This window comes from Micromys minutus, assembly GCF_963924665.1.
Source record: "Micromys minutus genome assembly, chromosome: 28".
NCBI lineage: Eukaryota > Metazoa > Chordata > Mammalia > Rodentia > Muridae > Micromys > Micromys minutus.
This window is the reverse complement of record NC_137963.1, coordinates 37113111-37128953: the sequence shown is the minus strand read 5'-3', so window position 1 is coordinate 37128953 and position 15843 is coordinate 37113111. Positions and strand designations below refer to the sequence as shown.

Sequence of the window (15843 nt, the reverse complement as noted above, 5' to 3'; positions counted from 1 at the left end):
TGAGAAAATGAAGAGCCCCCTCCCCCACCCACCCCAAAGCCAACACTTTCTAGCTCTGTGGCCAAAATGACTTTGTCTTTCTCTATACACAGATGTCTATATCTGCAAAAGGGGCCAGCATCCCAACTTAATACATCATCCTGAGAATAAAATCATTCAAAGCACACAGACCTTTAAGATTGTGCCTGAGGCTCTAAACTCTCAAAGGCGGAGGTTCAACTTTGGTTGTCTCTATGATTTGAGTGTAAGCAGTATCTTCCAAAGACCTAGGTACCTATTAAGACCTTGGTCCCTAGGATGGCGCCATGCAAAGACAAGGTCCCTAAGTGGGACCTTGGGGAGTGTGCCCAGTAGGAGGTCCTTAAATCACCGGAGCCATGTCCTTGACGGAGATTGTGGGACTCTGGTCTTTTTGTTCTTTAGCTGATTGGATGAGTATTTTTACTTACTAGACATTCCTACCACACATGATACGATGTCTCATTAGAAGCCAAAATCAATGGGACATTCCTTCATAGACTGTGGCTTCCAAACCATGAGCTCAAATAAATTTCTTTCCATACATTAACTATCTTGGGTATTTTGTTACAGTAACAGGGAGCTAATACAGACCTCATGTCACAGAAAGATCTGTGTGTGTGTGTGTGTGTGCACCTTGTTGTGGGTATGAGTGTGTGCATATGCACAGGCCTGTGTGTCTGTCTATGTCCATGTTATTCATGAGGAAAATGAAAATTAAAACCATGATACTATACCACCGCATAATGTCTGGGATAAAGTCTGGTGACATTACTAAGCATTGGTGAGGATACAGAACACTAGGGTACACTGTGGTGTGTGTGTGAGCTGTTACCACTTTCAGAACCTTTGGTAGTGTCTCCTAAGATGTACACACTCATACTCTCTGACACAGCAGTTCTAAAATCAATTACAGACCAAGTAGAAATGGCTGTGCAGGTTCACCATAGGGAAGAATGGCGGAGCAGGGGTTTGGGTACAGTCCCAAACCGCGGAGAATGATGGGAGAATGGTAGCAGCTCTGAGTGTCACGGGACCCCACAGCCTCAGACTTGGGGACTGTGAAACCGTCACTGCTGGAGCAGAAACGTCCAAGGCGAGGGACAAGTTTCTGATGTTCCAAGCTCAAGCCAGCAGCCTTTCCTGGGATGAGAAAGGGCAGAGACTGAAAACCCCTACTTCCTCTCCGAAACAAAACAAACCAAAAAATCAACCAACAAACATGTGTTTCATCCCCTTGCTAGGTCACCTACACGCTTTCTCTTCTTTTCAGCCAAAATGAATCCAGTCTTTACTTCACCCTGGACCAAAGAATGAGATTAAAAGGGTTTAGTATTCACCGTTTGGCATTCGCCTCTGTGAAAGATTGAGACTAATGGTTTCAGTTATCACTCCTGAATTTCAGATGCCGCAGCCAGCTACGGAAGACCACTCACCCTCCGATGTCACTGTGCAAAGGGCTTGCCAGCACGTCTGTTCCCTGACCCCTGAGGCTTCTCTGGAAAGGAGCAGAGAACCTTCCTAATGCTGTGAGCCTTTAATACAGTTCCTCACGTTGTGGTGACTCCCAACCATCAGATTATTTTTGTTATTACTTTATAACTATAATTTTGCTACTGTTGTGAATCAGAATGAAAACATTTTTGAATATCGAGGCTGTCAAACGGTTCCGACCCACGGTTTGAAAACCACTGCTTTTAGTGGTCTACTGAATGCGGTTCTCATTCTGGCCGGGCGAGTCTTAAGCACTGAATTCTGATCTTCCAACTTATTTTGAACTGGGAAAGAGCTGATCTCTTTCAGATTCTTAAAGACAAGGGCCGCCTGGCGCTGCCTGACTGCCTGATTCTAAACAGAGCAAACAAGGGAGACGGGATTCTTACAGGCTCTCCGATCTCTTACTAGCTTTGGGGAACCTGTTAAGGGCACCCCAAGGACCCAACATTAAAAAGAAGTAGTGGGTTCCACTACTCCACGTGGGCCACTGCTGTTGTTGAGTGACTCCAGCCCCTGAGAAGAAAGTGTGGGTAGAAGCCCCGCCCCTCGTGTTGCCCCGCCCCCGTGTAGCTCCGCCCTCTTGTTGCCCTGCCCCTCGCGTTGCCTAGGAGACCACAGCGTCTTGATGCAGTTGCTGCTGGCTTCTAGGTGAATCTGAGCGTCAGGTCCTCTAAATCGCTGGGCTTGGGGGACACCGGGAGGATTGAGCAGATAGGACGATGGGCTTGTCGCAAACAGTAGGCATCTAATTGGCGAGGCTAGAATACAACTGCTCCTTCGCTTTGCACTACTCCCCTATTTCTCCGGGAGGATGTGGCTGGGGTTCCAGTCCCACCTGACGTCTTAGGCGGATTGGCTGTCACCAGAAGAACTCCGTCTCTTTCTCGCCCACCCCACAACTTTTTTATTTTTTTAATCCAAGTTTCCCCTTAAACAAGGTGTCCTGTGGGATCTAGTGCTGTCTTTGGATTGGAGGTCTTAACAAGAGGGTACTAGCCTCTAAGTGGAAAGTAAGACCCAAGCGTGTTTCCAGAAACGAAGGGGAATTGGGTCAGCAGCGAAGATGTCGCCAGTAGGGAAGGTGTCCCAAGTACAGAATGGCAAAGTCTATCAGCAGATCTTCCAAGCCCAGGTAGGCACCCTGCTGACCTCTGTTCCCTTTCCCTGGGCTCCCTCCAAACTTTCCTGGTCCCTCCTAATTCTCTTTGTTCTGAGAGTTTCATGTAAGATCTATTTTATTTATTTTGTTTTTTATTGAGAATAGATTTTTCCATACAGTATTATTCTGATCTCAGTTCTCACCCCATCTTCTCCCAGATTTCCCCCATTAAGATTCATTTTTTTAAAGCTCTTTTTGACGTCACTTTGATTTTTAAAAATAATTGCTATTGTATATATTGCAGTGTACACATAGAAGAAAATTGGGATGTTTGGTCTCAAAATTACAAACGTAGTCTTGGCAAAAAAAAATTAATCAAAATAATTCAGAATTAGTCTGAATTAACCATTCTGTGCCTGAATTTTTTTGTAAGACTTATTTATTTTAATGTATGTGAGCACACTGTAGTTGTCTTCAGACTCACCAGAAGAGGGCATCGGATCCCATGACAGATGGTTGTGAGCCACCATGTGGCTGGTGGGAATTGAACTCAGTGTTCTTAACTGCTGAGCCATCTCTCCTGCCCAGCCCGAGTCGTTTTGTAGAGCATAAAAGCAATTCTTATTTTTCTGTTTAAAAAGTGAGTCTTGGCCAGGCATGGTGGCTCACACCTTTAGTCCCAGCACTTGGGAGGCAGAGGCAGGTATATCTCTGTGTGTTTGCGGCCAGCCTGGTCTACATTACAAGCCAGAGAGACCCTGCCTCAAAGAAAAATGATGGTGGTGGTGATGGTGATGATGGTGGTGGTGGCGATGGTAGTGGTGATGGTGGTAGTGTTGGTGATGGCGGTGGTGGTGGTGATGGTAGTGGTGGTGGTGATGGTGGTAGTGATGGTGGTGGTGGTGGTGTTGTTGGTGGTGGTGTTGGTGGTGGTGATGGTGGTGGAGGTGGTGATGATGGTGGTGGTGGTGGTGGTGGTAGTGATGGTGGTGGTGATGATGGTGGTGGTGGTGGTGGTGGTGGCAGTAGGATGGTGGTGGTGGTGGTGATGGTGGTGATGATGATGGTGGTAGCGATGGTGGTGGTGATGGTGGTGGTGGTGATGATGGTGGTGGTGGTGGTAGTGGTGGTGGTGATGGTGGTGGTGGTGGTGATGGTGGTGGTGTTGTTGTTGGTGGTGGTGGTGTTGGTGGTGGAGGTGGTGATGATGGTGGTGGTGGTGGTGGTGGTGGCAGTAGAATGGTGGTGGTGGTGGTGGTGGTGTTGTTGTTGGTGGTGGTGATGGTGGTGATGATGATGGTGGTGGAAATGATGATGGTGGTGGCAATGGTGGTGGTGGTGATGGTGGTGGTGTGTCTTTTTTTTTTTGTATTAGGGTTTTGACACTCCCTTTTCTCCTTGGCAGTCTCTCAAAACTCATGCCCATAGCCAGGAGTTTTCCCACATCTCACTGGTGCCCAGTACCCGCCTCCATAGAAGGCCTTCCTGCAGTGTTAAAGGCTTCATTGGCCATGGCTGCTGTAAAGATCGTGATCCCTTCTAGAAGGTGCCTTGCAGACCAAAGAGACCTGCAAGCTTCACATCTGGTGTACTGTTTATTGCAGTGACATTTTATTCCTCATTTGAGTCATTAATCATCTTTCCTGTATAACTTTTAGAAATAATAAAAGTACAGAGAAACCAGGAAAATCAAACTACTCACATGATTCACCTCCTTATATATAAGCAAGATATTATTCTCAACCTTTCATTGTTTTTCCATGTATTTTAAAATTTAAAACCACACTGTAATTTGGGTTGTAATTTTTTTTTTTTTTTGCAAAAAGGTGGGTTTGTTAAAGTACCTATAATCTTTAATTTATGATTTAAAAAGATTTGTATTTATTTTGTGAGTATGAGTGTTTGGATGAACATGTGTGTACCTGGCTGGTGCTTTGAAAGGCACGCAAGGAATGGTGAGCCTCCTGGAGGGTGCGGGAAACGGAGCTCTGGTCCTCCGTGAGAACAGGAGGTGCTCCTCATCCTGGAATCATCACTTTAGCCCTGCACTTTGTGTTTTAACTGATATGTTTAGTGAAGAGGTCTTCAGCAGTGGGTGGGCATGGAGTCGGAGTACAGGTGCCTTCTGAACACCAGGTGCCTTCAGACCTCCTAAGATGGGCACAGTCGTCATGAAGAGCTTGGGCACCTGAAACGTTCACAATATGTATACCCACTTTCCTGCCCTCAGGCACAGCTGGTTCAGTCTCTGGCAGCCACTAGGAAGCGGGCTGCAGAGCATTCTGAGACTCCAAAGAATGTCAAGACGCCCATGATGAAGAAGGTGCCGTTGCCTGAGGGGGAAACTATGACCCCTCGGCAGAGGAAGTGGGTGCATAGCCTCCCCAATGACTGGGTCACAGAAAACCCAGTTCTCTATAGGTAAGTCTTGCTACCAAGCCACACTGCAGGCCCTCGGTCTTAAAAGGCTCAGGAAGATGTGTGCCCAATAGGAACAGAATCTCAAGAACCTTCTTCAAAAAAAGGGGGGGCGGGGGCTAGTCACATCTGCTTGAAAAGATGTTTCTCTCCTCCCTCAGTAGTTTTGATGGGGTGTCTAAGGCCATTGTCTGGGTAGAGGAGCCCCACTGTCTCAGAGCTTGACTTCTCGACAATAGTGAATAGCCGTATCCCCTCAACGGTGGGATGGGAAGACCACACCGAGGACAGGGTTGGGAAAGCTCCCTAGGGAGGAGCCACGAATGAGACGGGACACTAAGGGAGGATAAGGGGATACAGCCTTTACTTGGCTTTTGACTAACTGGGGAAGGCTGAGGGCAGTGCTTCTAGTTCAGTGGTTCTCGCCCTTCCTAATGCTGTGACCCACTAATACAGTTCCTTGTGTTGCGTTGGCCCCCAACCATAAAATGATTCTCGTCGGTACTTCACAACTGTAATTTCACTACTGTTATGAGTCACAACGTAAATATCTGTGTTTTCTGATGGTCTCAGGTGACCCCATGAGAGGGTCATTTGACCCACAAGGGGGTTGTGACCCACAGGTTGAGAACCTAGAGGGAGGAAGGGCTGGAGCGGAGGCTGGGAGAGGCTTTGCAAGTTAGTCATAGCTTTGAACATTGGATTGGTTTGAATATCTGAAGCCCCCTTCACAAGTCTGTGCAGAAAGGGGGAGAGACCGCCAAGAAGTCCAACTACGGGGAGAATTCCGTACTGACTGCATCTTGCCGTTGGGGCCCTGGGAGATTTTAAACGACTGCTTCCGTTTCACTAGGGGCTATGGGTCTATCTAAATCATTTATTTCATCCTGATTTAACCTTGGTAGGTTGCCTGCATCAAAAACACATCCATTTCGAAACTATTAGGTTTCTCCATTTGGTGGTATGCAGATTTTCAAAGCTTTATGATTCTCTGACTTCGCTTGGTGACTTTGGTAATGTCCCCGTTTCCCTCTCATTTTCCTAACTTCCCCTGTATGTCCTCAGCCATCAACCCCAGGGCCTCTTGCCCTATTGAAAAGGGACCCTGCCTCAGTGCCCGCTCTCCTCCTGCCTTCAACCTGTGTCCACCTGAAGGAGCCCGTGCAGAGCAGTAGTCCCTGTGCCTTGTCCACCCCAGTAGCTTTGCTGAGGTCTCCGGGGCACTTAGGTTCACTCTGGTTCTGGCTCTGTCCCTGACTATTTCTGCTCCTCTCTGTGAGTCAGACCTCTTGTGCCTACTCCGGCCATTGGGAGGTTCCTCCAGGGTTGGCAGAGGCCACACTAGGATGGCCGGCAGAGCTACAGTGTCCATCTTCCTCACGTCCCTTGAGCTAGTGCTTGAGAATTCCACTCAGAATAGTAAAAGGACAGTAAGTGTGCATACTCTTTATCATCATGTTGGGGAGACCAGCCCACGGTGTGTATGGGTTGGACTGGGGGCGGGGAGTTAAATCTTCACTGTACAAACCAACTCCTCAAATCCTTGGGGGCGAGGAGAAACCAGAGCTGACAGCCGACCTCACTGTCCTGTGGACTCCTATGGGAGCTGCTTTGGGTCTGGGACATTTGAAATGTCAAGGTTTGAAAGAGTCTTGCTATTCTGCATGGCTGTCTGACCCCATCAGATACGGTCCAGACCTGCTGTCTTTTCTCACCCGTGGGACAGTGTGATGTCTCATAAGAGAATAGGTAGCAAATACTGCACTTCGAGATCTCAGTCCACTCCAACCAGATCCAAAGCTGATGGGCCTTGGCATCATGGAGTGGCTCTGAGTGTCATTTCTGCTTGAGACAAGGCTCCTTTACATCCCCTTAATGGAAAATAGGCTTCCTTCAGCTGCCTCGTAGGATAATGTCTTGTTTACAGTTTTAGAGCGTTAGAGTTTATGTGTGGAGTTCATGGCAACAGGCAGGCATGGAGCCGAATTCGAGGGCTTCCATCAAAATACACAAAAGGCAGAGAGAGGGAGGGGGAGGGGAGAGGTAGGAGGAGAGAAGAGCTAATTGGGAATGGCACTGGCTTTTGAAACCTCAGCACTTACCCCTCAGTGATAAACTCTTCCAACAAGGTCGCACCTTCTAATACTTCTGTTTTAGTTAGGGTTTTATTTCTGTGAAGAGACACCATGACCAAGGCAATTCTCATAAAAGAAGGTATTTAACTGGGGACTCACAGTTTCAGAGTGTCAGTCCACTATCGCCACTGTGGGAAGCATGGCAGCCTGCAGGCAGACATGGTGCAGGAGAAGGAGCTGAGAGTTCTACATCTTGATTGGCAGGCAGCAGGAAGTGATAGAGACACACTGGCCAGGCTTGAGCATCTAAGACCACAAAGCTGACCCCATAGTGACACACGTCCTCCAAGGCCACGCCCACTCCAACAAGGCCACACCCATTCCAACAAGGCCACACCTCCTAGTAGTGCCACTCCCTACGGACCAATAATTCAAACATATGAGACTATGGGTGCCATATCTATTCCACACCTTCCCCAAAAGTGAACCAAACATTCACATATATGAGCCTGGGGCGGGGGAATTCTTATTCAAACCACCACAGACAGTCTGCCGAAAGACCAAATAAGGGTGCATGCTGAGAACTGTATTCTTTGTTGGGCTGTTCACACCCATCACTATCCTTAGTTTCCATTTGGAAATGGTTCCAGCTGAGGAATTTACAGCTTGTATGGGGGTAGGGACCCGATTCTCTGTCCAAGTACCCTCAGAGCCTAAGCTTGGAGACGAGGCATCATGGTTCGGAGCATGGGACATTGCCACCAAGGCTGTCTGGAATAGGAAGAGGGCCAGGCAGCGGCCAATGCCTGTGGTGTCCTGGGTGGGTGTGGGGACAGGCCTTACTCTTCTCTTGCTTCCTCAGGGAAAATGAAGAAGCCAGGAAGGAGAAGGAGCGTCAGACGGAGGACATGATTGCTTCCCAGGAGGTGCAGGGCCTCTTGGACAACATAGGTGAACGTAAGGCGGGCCTGCCTCAGGCAGGAAAGTCTATGTGCTATGGCCCCTCCTCAGAGGCTTTTGCCAATCTCACTGGGGTCCTCTGCTCACTTTCCCAGAGGATACCTTTTAAGTGTAACCCAGGAAGAATAGCAATGGTGGGCAATGGAAGGAGCTCGCTACCTGGTGTGATTCGCACCTTGCGCTTCTCAAGCCACGCCTCCTCCTCGCTGAGTGTCCTAGTTTCACATTATCCACACATGGGCGCCCTCATCCCTGTCCTTACGGTTAAAAAGTGACTCAGCATAGAAAAACAGAAGGCATGAGGGTCAGTAAGAGTGCCTTTCTCTTGCTGAGAGCCCCAGGGTGGCAGCCAGCTTCCAGCCTCCCAGACAGTCACCAGGCAAAGCAGAGCAGAGGGTGGGGAGGGGCTCAGGCTCAGGGTTTGAGGGTCCAGCTTCACAAGTGCTCAACTCCATGTGACTTAGTTCTTTAACATCAAACCAGAAAGCAAGGGCCTGGCTCTGGGGTATTCGGCCCCTGGGCTATTCCGGCACCATTGAGCCCGGGCTAAAAGGAAAGGAACAAGATTTGTTCAGGCAGGGTGGGTTGGACTGTGATGTAACCGCTCCCAGATACAGGTGGGAGGTAAACAAAATGGACTCTAGGAATGTATGGCCATTGCCATGGCAACAGATGTGTGGGTCCTTGACTCCTATGGGTGAAGTCATCGCTGGGTTCGGAGGTAAAAGCCAGTTCCTGGTACCAACATTAGGTGTAATTAAATATATTTTCAGCATATAGTACTCTCTTTATAATGATTTCATCAGATCGGGATTTTTTTGAATTAAAAAGAAAAAAGCACCCGTATGTGTATTTTTTTAAATGAATTTTCTCTAAGTAGCCTAGGCTGGCTTCAGTCTCCAGCTGTTTTTGCACTAGCCTTCTCAGGGCCAGTATGACAGGCATGGCCCGCCCACACTTGGCTGAAATTGTATGAAGAGCACCTTAAACACTCCAGTGGGGACTTAGCCCCAGGTGTTGTGTTTACTCAGCTGTGGGACAGGGGGTGGAACCCAGAATGTGAGCAAGAGCTAAACTATCCCCGCCTCAGTCCCTTGCCTGTTGCCTGTGAGTCAGAGCTCTGGTCCCACAGCGCTTGCTCAGGTTCATTTGCATAATCTCTCATAATCCTTAAATTTCTGCTCCTGCTGGGCTGGCTTTGGGGTCTGAGTGAAGATGCTCTCTGCCCTGCTGAACTCTGGGAGCGCTCTGCCTTCCCTACAGCAGGCTCATCAGCTGTCCTTTGCCCCAGCAGTTCCCAAGAGGGTGAGCAAACTCCAAGCACAAGAAGAATGCAAGAAGAGAAAGTACGAGAGCGCACTGGCAAGCTTTCAGGAGGAGTTGGAGCAGATTGGGGTGGTGAGACGCCCGCTCCTCTCTCCTCTCTTCTGGTAGCTTCCCCTGGGTGGGGAGGTGTGTTTCCACTGTTCCCAGCCTCCCTTCTCCCGGTGTCCTCAGTGCCTCACCAAAACAGATGGAATCACAGGGGGCACACTCAAGGGGCTCGCTGGAGGAACGGCATAAATTCAGGCCCCCATAATTCTCAGAAAAGCCCTGTGAGTTAAAGGCTTGCAGAGAGAGACCCAGAGTCTGCCAGGATAGGCTTGAAAGGGGTTAAGTCAGAACCTCATCTGGGTCTGGCTCCAAAGCCCAGCCTTTGACTCACTGCCAGTCCTGCCGATGGAGGGGCAGAGGTATCTGAGGACCACGTGTTCCAATGAGACCCAAACTGCAGGGTTATTATACAAGGACGAGAAGCTGAGGGGAGGGGAGGGGAAAGGAAGGGAGGAGAGAAGAAAGGAGAGGGGAGGAGAGGGAATAGGAGGGGAGGGAAGTTTAGGATAGGGGATGTGGTAAGAAGTGTGAGGAGCCATAGGTCAGAGTCTCAAGAAGCCAAACAGGCACTTGGTATGTAGATAGGCACCTCAGCCATTCCGCCAGAGTTTCTTTGGGACCCGCAGGCAGCTCCCCCTTCAGCTGCAGAGGGGAGACCTAAGTAGTAACAGTCATCACAAAGGCACTGCCTGGTGTGCGGCAGGTGCCCTAGTCCTCTCAGATGTGAGCTCATCCTCAAGCCTCAGGTCCCCGGGTTTACATAATGATCGTCTTAGACAGGATGGGGCTTCTCTTCCACTAGGGAAGGCTGCCTCCTATCTGGGGTGCCGCTGCTCTAACCCTCAACCTTCTGGCCTGTCACAGGAGATGGAACCTCTCGTCTTGGAGAAGGGGGAGCTTCTTTTGAAAAAGATATCAAAGTCTGACGAGGATGTTGACAATCTTTTCAAAAAAGTCGAAATCGAACCGGACCTGGATAGCTACACTATTGAAGTAGGGACCCCCCCCCCCCGACTACACCTGTTCTCCCTACCTCTCCAGGAACTCCCGGCCTGACTCAGTTCCCCTTTGCAGACCCTGTTGGAACTGTGGGAAAAGGTGGCTGAAAGATTCATGCAGCAGAAGCAGGAGATTAAGGAGCTAGATGAGGAGCTGTTGGCACTGGAGGTCTCTCGAGCTGACAAGGCAAGTTGGCTGCAAATGAGGTCCTCGGTGGCTTTCTCTAGAAGGGTTTGTGGGCATCCTTTTTTTTTTCTGGCTAGTGGTCTAGGAGATGAGAGTAATTCACAGCTTTCTCCTCTCCAGCTAAAGGGAGTGCTGAAGAGATATGTTGGCATCATAGAGAAAACCTCCTATATCCTGCAGCCCGATGTCCATAGGCTGATAGATAAAGAAGCCATGGTGAGTGGCGTTCTGTGGTGGGGACACGTGACCCAGGCTAATCCTGAGCCTGGTGCCTCAGGAAGGCAGGGCATCACATCCAAGACATACCTTAGCAACTCAGGCAGGCTTTTGGTTTTGGGCTGGGAAGCAAACCTTTGTCACTGCATTTTCAATTTCAATCCCTGCGGACCTCGGTTATGGTTTCCCGCTTCTCATAGCTGCACACCCAGGAGCTGACTTACACACAGTGGCCACGCCCAGCTACCATGGGTGCCGTCCTTCGAGGTTGTCGTCTTCGGATTTTCACTTTCCCTCCAGTGCTCCCTCAGCAGTCCCAGCCTACTCTGGTTTTCTCTTTCCTCCTGACTCCCCTACTGGCCAGGGGTGTCTGTGGCTGCACCACACCTACTACAGTCTCCCCACACTGCTGTCTGTGTGTGGGGGGAAGGAAGACACTCAAGGTCGTTCATGATGTCTCCAGAAGAAAGCCCGTCCCTTCTGCTGTTCGAGAGGGCTGGTGCTTGGGCTGTCGACAGGTGTACTGTGGGGTTTGTGCAGAGCTAAGCGTACCCTTGGTCTTCAACTGGGGGCAGCAGTGCTCCCTGCCAGGATGTGTTTAGAGGGTGAAAGCAGAGGTCTTCAGTCACAATCGTCCTTATGTTAAGATTTTACTCCTAAGGAGTTATTTTTAAATTCATGTGTATGTGCCACGTGTATGTAAATACTTGTAAAAACGGGGCGCTGGATCCCCAAAGCTGGAGTTACAGGGTTGTGAGCCACCCAATATGGGTGCTGGGAACCAAACTTGAATTCTCTTGGGGAGCCATAAGCACTTTTAACCACTGAGCCATCTCTCCAGTCCCTAAATTTTAACTTTTAGATTAGCGTACAAAATGTGCTTTATTATGACATTTTCTGAACATGGTTTGTTTGGTGGATCCCCCACTCCCTAGCCTCCCCCCCCCAGCAGCCTCCTCTCTGTTTCCTTGTCACATGTTCTGCTAGCCCTTCCCTTCCTGACACCTCCTTTTCTCATAGTCCCCTCTACATTTTAATAATTTATACCCACACTCACAAGTATGCATTAACCACACGCAAACATCAGCAGGTCCACATATGATGGAGAACATGCAATACTTGCCCTCCTGAAGTTTAAGCTCTGTGTGTCTCTGGAGACCCTCCAGTGTGGATTGTGACCCCGTACTGTGCCTGACCTCACTGTTGCCACCGGGCACGTGTGTGCATTAATCTCATCCAGTTTCAAAACTGCTCTGCTGTGGCCCTGTCCTCAAAGCACGCTATGGACCTGCAAGGTGACGAAATGCTTGCTTAGGCCCTGTGCTGGCATGAGGCCTCTGGCCCTACTGGAAAGCCATGCTGGGATTCCTTCCTCGTATGTGCCTTCTACTCCCTAGAGGACTTGGGAAATGGGTGACATCAAGGTTTAGTCGCATGTCATGTCCTGAGCGATGAGGGGAAACTGCTCTCGTATTAGTGGACAGCAGAAGCATGGCGTGTGATGGGGGCGTTCCCGTCCTGCACTGGGGCGTACAGATGAGAGCTCCTGGAAGCACCCGGTTTGGATGTGGATCCGACACATTCTTGGGTCTGGATCTCAAAGCTAGCCCGTGTGACTGTGCCTGGGGGCAGGGCTCTCAGCTTTTAGAACAAATTTATGTAACGGGAACAAACAGTCACCGGAGTGCTACCCACTCCATTGTTAAGCAGTGAGCCAGGGCAGCTGCATATCTGCGTTGAGGTTCCTGCTATCAGGAAGACCCCTGAAGAAGTGGTCCTCTACACCCCTCACAGCCAAACACAGCCTCATTTAGCCCCGGCCTACCTCTTCCCTGGCTTCTCCCCTGGTCCCCCTTTTCGAGCCTTACTCTGGCCAGAGAACTGCCCAGTCTAAAGCCCTACCCACCCCTGACCACAGGCCATGAACCAGGCTCTCCTGGGCAACCGGAGGGCCATCGCCCAGCTATTAGTCAACCTGACCGAGGCCACCCTCCAGCAGGAGCTTGATAACCGCCACCGCTGGCAGGGGCTGGTGGACACCTGGAAGGCTCTCAAGAAGGAGGCCCTGATACAGAGCTTCAAGTCAGTGGTGACCTCCCTACCCGCCTAATCGTCCCTCCCACCCTCAGCGCCCCTTCCACCCTCATCGCCCCCTCCCACCCTCAGCGCCCCTCCTACCCTCATCGCCCCTCCCACCCTCATCGCCCCTCCCACCCTCAGCGCCCCCTCCCATCTCTTAGGCACCAGGCTGCTTTTTCCTTCCTCGTCGTTTAAAAAATGCAAGTGTTTTCTATGCCCCTGTATTTAAGGTTAGAAATAGATAAAGGCATCAAAAGGAAACTGAGTCACCACTGATACTTCCTAGAAGAAGAGGTACAGCTAGGACTGGAGCATTTTAGACCCACAGAGTCCACACCATTTTAGATCCCCTCCCTCCACACACACAGACACACAGACACAGACACAGACACACACACAGACACACACATACACAGACACACAGACACAGACACACACACACAGACACACACACACACACAGACACACACAGAGACACACAGACACAGACACACACACACAGACACACACACACACACACACACACACACACACACTACTTCACAACTATTCTCCGTGCTCACTATGAATTACCAGAAGGTGTTCTTACAATAATCTCTACAACTGCTATGCTTTTCTATTAGCCCTTGGACTGGAAGGACAGCTCCTCTCAGGTGGATACCTCCACCTTTCAGAAGCACATTTCCTCTGTAGGAGATATGAGAGGAGGGGACCCATCTCTGCACTGCGTGCTGAGGCTTAATCTTGCCCTTCTGTGTGACCTCAATGAAGTCCCCAAGTATTCCAAGCCCCCCCCCCCACACACACAACAGGCATCCTACTAGCCCTGGCTTCTCAGTGACGACTCAGTGAGATGCTATTAATGAGCCTGTCCGGGCAGCTGATTTTTCCTGGCCACTCCCCGTGATGCAGGGCTCAGGGTTCTGTCTGTCCTCTTTCTGAGTCTAAGGCTCAGAGTGGAGTGGGACTTGTTCCACGTCAGGACTCCACGGCCTCTGAAGCTTCTGTGCCGAGAGACAGTTTGCAGTTCTTCCCGCCTGCCTTCCTCCCCTCCTCTCTCTTCTATCCCCAGTGACCCAGAGGGAGGCCCAGGAGGGACCATTAGAGCCTGGGGTGGTAGGTCAGGGTTATGGGGTTCTGAGCCTTCTTGCCCGAGTCTCCTGCCCATTTCTCTGTCTGGCTGTCCAGTGAATTCATGGCTAGTGAGGAGATCCAGGAGCCCCCAGAAGTGAAGAAGGAACTAGAAGAAATGCAGAAGAACCAGCAGGTCCTTCAAAGAATGAGGCTTGATCACCTCTGCACCATCTGGTATAGTGACCTCGGCACCGTGTGGTATAGTGACCTCTGCACCGTGTGGTATAGTGACCTCTGCACCGTGTGGTATAGTGACCTCTGCACCGTGTGGTATAGTGACCTCTGCACCGTGTGGTATAGTGACCTCTGCACCGTGTGGTATAGTGACCTCTGCACCGTGTGGTATAGTGACCTCTGCACCGTGTGGTATAGTGACCTCTGCACCGTGTGGTACAGTGACCTCTGCACCGTGTGGTATAGTGACCTCTGCACCGTGTGGTACAGTGACCTCTGCACCGTGTGGTACAGTGACCTCTGCACCATCTGGTATAGTGACCTCTGCACCGTGTGGTATAGTGACCTCTGCACCGTGTGGTATAGTGACCTCTGCACCGTGTGGTACAGTGACCTCTGCACCGTGTGGTATAGTGACCTCTGCACCGTGTGGTACAGTGACCTCTGCACCGTGTGGTACAGTGACCTCTGCACCGTGTGGTATAGTGACCTCTGCACCGTGTGGTACAGTGACCTCTGCACCATCTGGTATAGTGACCTCGGCACCATGTGGTATAGTGACCTCGGCACCATGTGGTATAGTGACCTCTGCACCGTGTGGTATAGTGACCTCTGCACCGTGTGGTATAGTGACCTCTGCACCATCTGGTATAGTGACCTCTGCACCGTGTGGTACAGTACACAGGAAGGAATACCGCTGGGACCAGCACCTTTGGGGGTCTGGTAGGGGAGCCATGTGGCCTAGATCTCCCCCCTGAAACCCTTCTGCACCAGACTATCTCCTGGTGCTAGAAGGCTGGGATGACCACCCCAGCCCCATTGACAAGAAAGGTCATAGGTCACTTGCTGTGGAAAGAAAGTTAGATTGGTCCTGCCAAAGAGCTCACTAGGACACAGTGGCCAGGGCGGAGGGAGGAGGAGGAAGGAGGAGGAAGCAGGGAGGAAAGAGGAGGGAGGAAGAGGGAGAGAGGAGGGGGGACCAGAAGTAAAGGAGAAAAGAGGAGGGAGGAGGGGTCTGATACAACATGATCCCAACTTTGACCTTCATCTTGAGGCACTTTAGAGGAAGGCAGGGGGACACAACACTGGGACGCTGCTGTCACAGAATGTTCCATTCAGCGTCTTTCTGATAGCAACACTGTGAATAATAAAAACCTTTCTGTGATACTTGTCTGGGGCACTAGAAGACCCCAACAGGTTCTTTCCCTCCTTCGGTATATTACTGACAGCACATTAAATATACTGACCACTTTGACAGATTTCAGGCATGCAAGGCTTACCTGCCATCTTTTCTTTCCCCAGTGACCTCCTCCCCCCCAACTATAACAAAACCCAGCTGACTGAGTGGCGTGACTCTCTCACTTCCCTGAACAAGCAGCTTGGTGAGCAGCGTCTGTGAGACCTTCAGAACTTTCCAGACCAAGTAGTAGCTTGTTATAGTCAGCCCTCCAGTCATGTATCTGAGATGAGGCCCCTCTACCCTGGGACTTTAGGATGCGTGAGCCCCAAGACCTACTCTGTTCACTGCCCAGTTCACAGCCACGCTAGCCTCAAATTCTGACCCCTGACATCTGACCCCTGACCCAAGCCTGGGGGTAAAGACATAGTCTCTTC

General features: G+C 50.3%; 1 protein-coding gene across 1 annotated transcript in view; it reads left to right on the top strand.

Moving 5' to 3' along the window:
- Positions 1-2557: 2557 nt before the first annotated feature.
- CCDC180 (coiled-coil domain containing 180) overlaps positions 2558-15843 on the top strand; it is a gene marked incomplete at its 3' end in the record, with an annotated part of 58185 nt that continues 44899 nt past the window's right edge. The window contains exons 1-10 of the mRNA XM_080940344.1: positions 2558-2647; positions 4845-5035; positions 7970-8064; positions 9359-9465; positions 10306-10434; positions 10516-10626; positions 10747-10842; positions 12761-12924; positions 14110-14229; positions 15532-15611. Coding sequence (XP_080796470.1) covers positions 2579-2647; positions 4845-5035; positions 7970-8064; positions 9359-9465; positions 10306-10434; positions 10516-10626; positions 10747-10842; positions 12761-12924; positions 14110-14229; positions 15532-15611 — 1162 coding nt within the window. The 5' untranslated portion in view covers positions 2558-2578. The remainder of the gene's footprint in view (positions 2648-4844; positions 5036-7969; positions 8065-9358; positions 9466-10305; positions 10435-10515; positions 10627-10746; positions 10843-12760; positions 12925-14109; positions 14230-15531; positions 15612-15843) is intronic.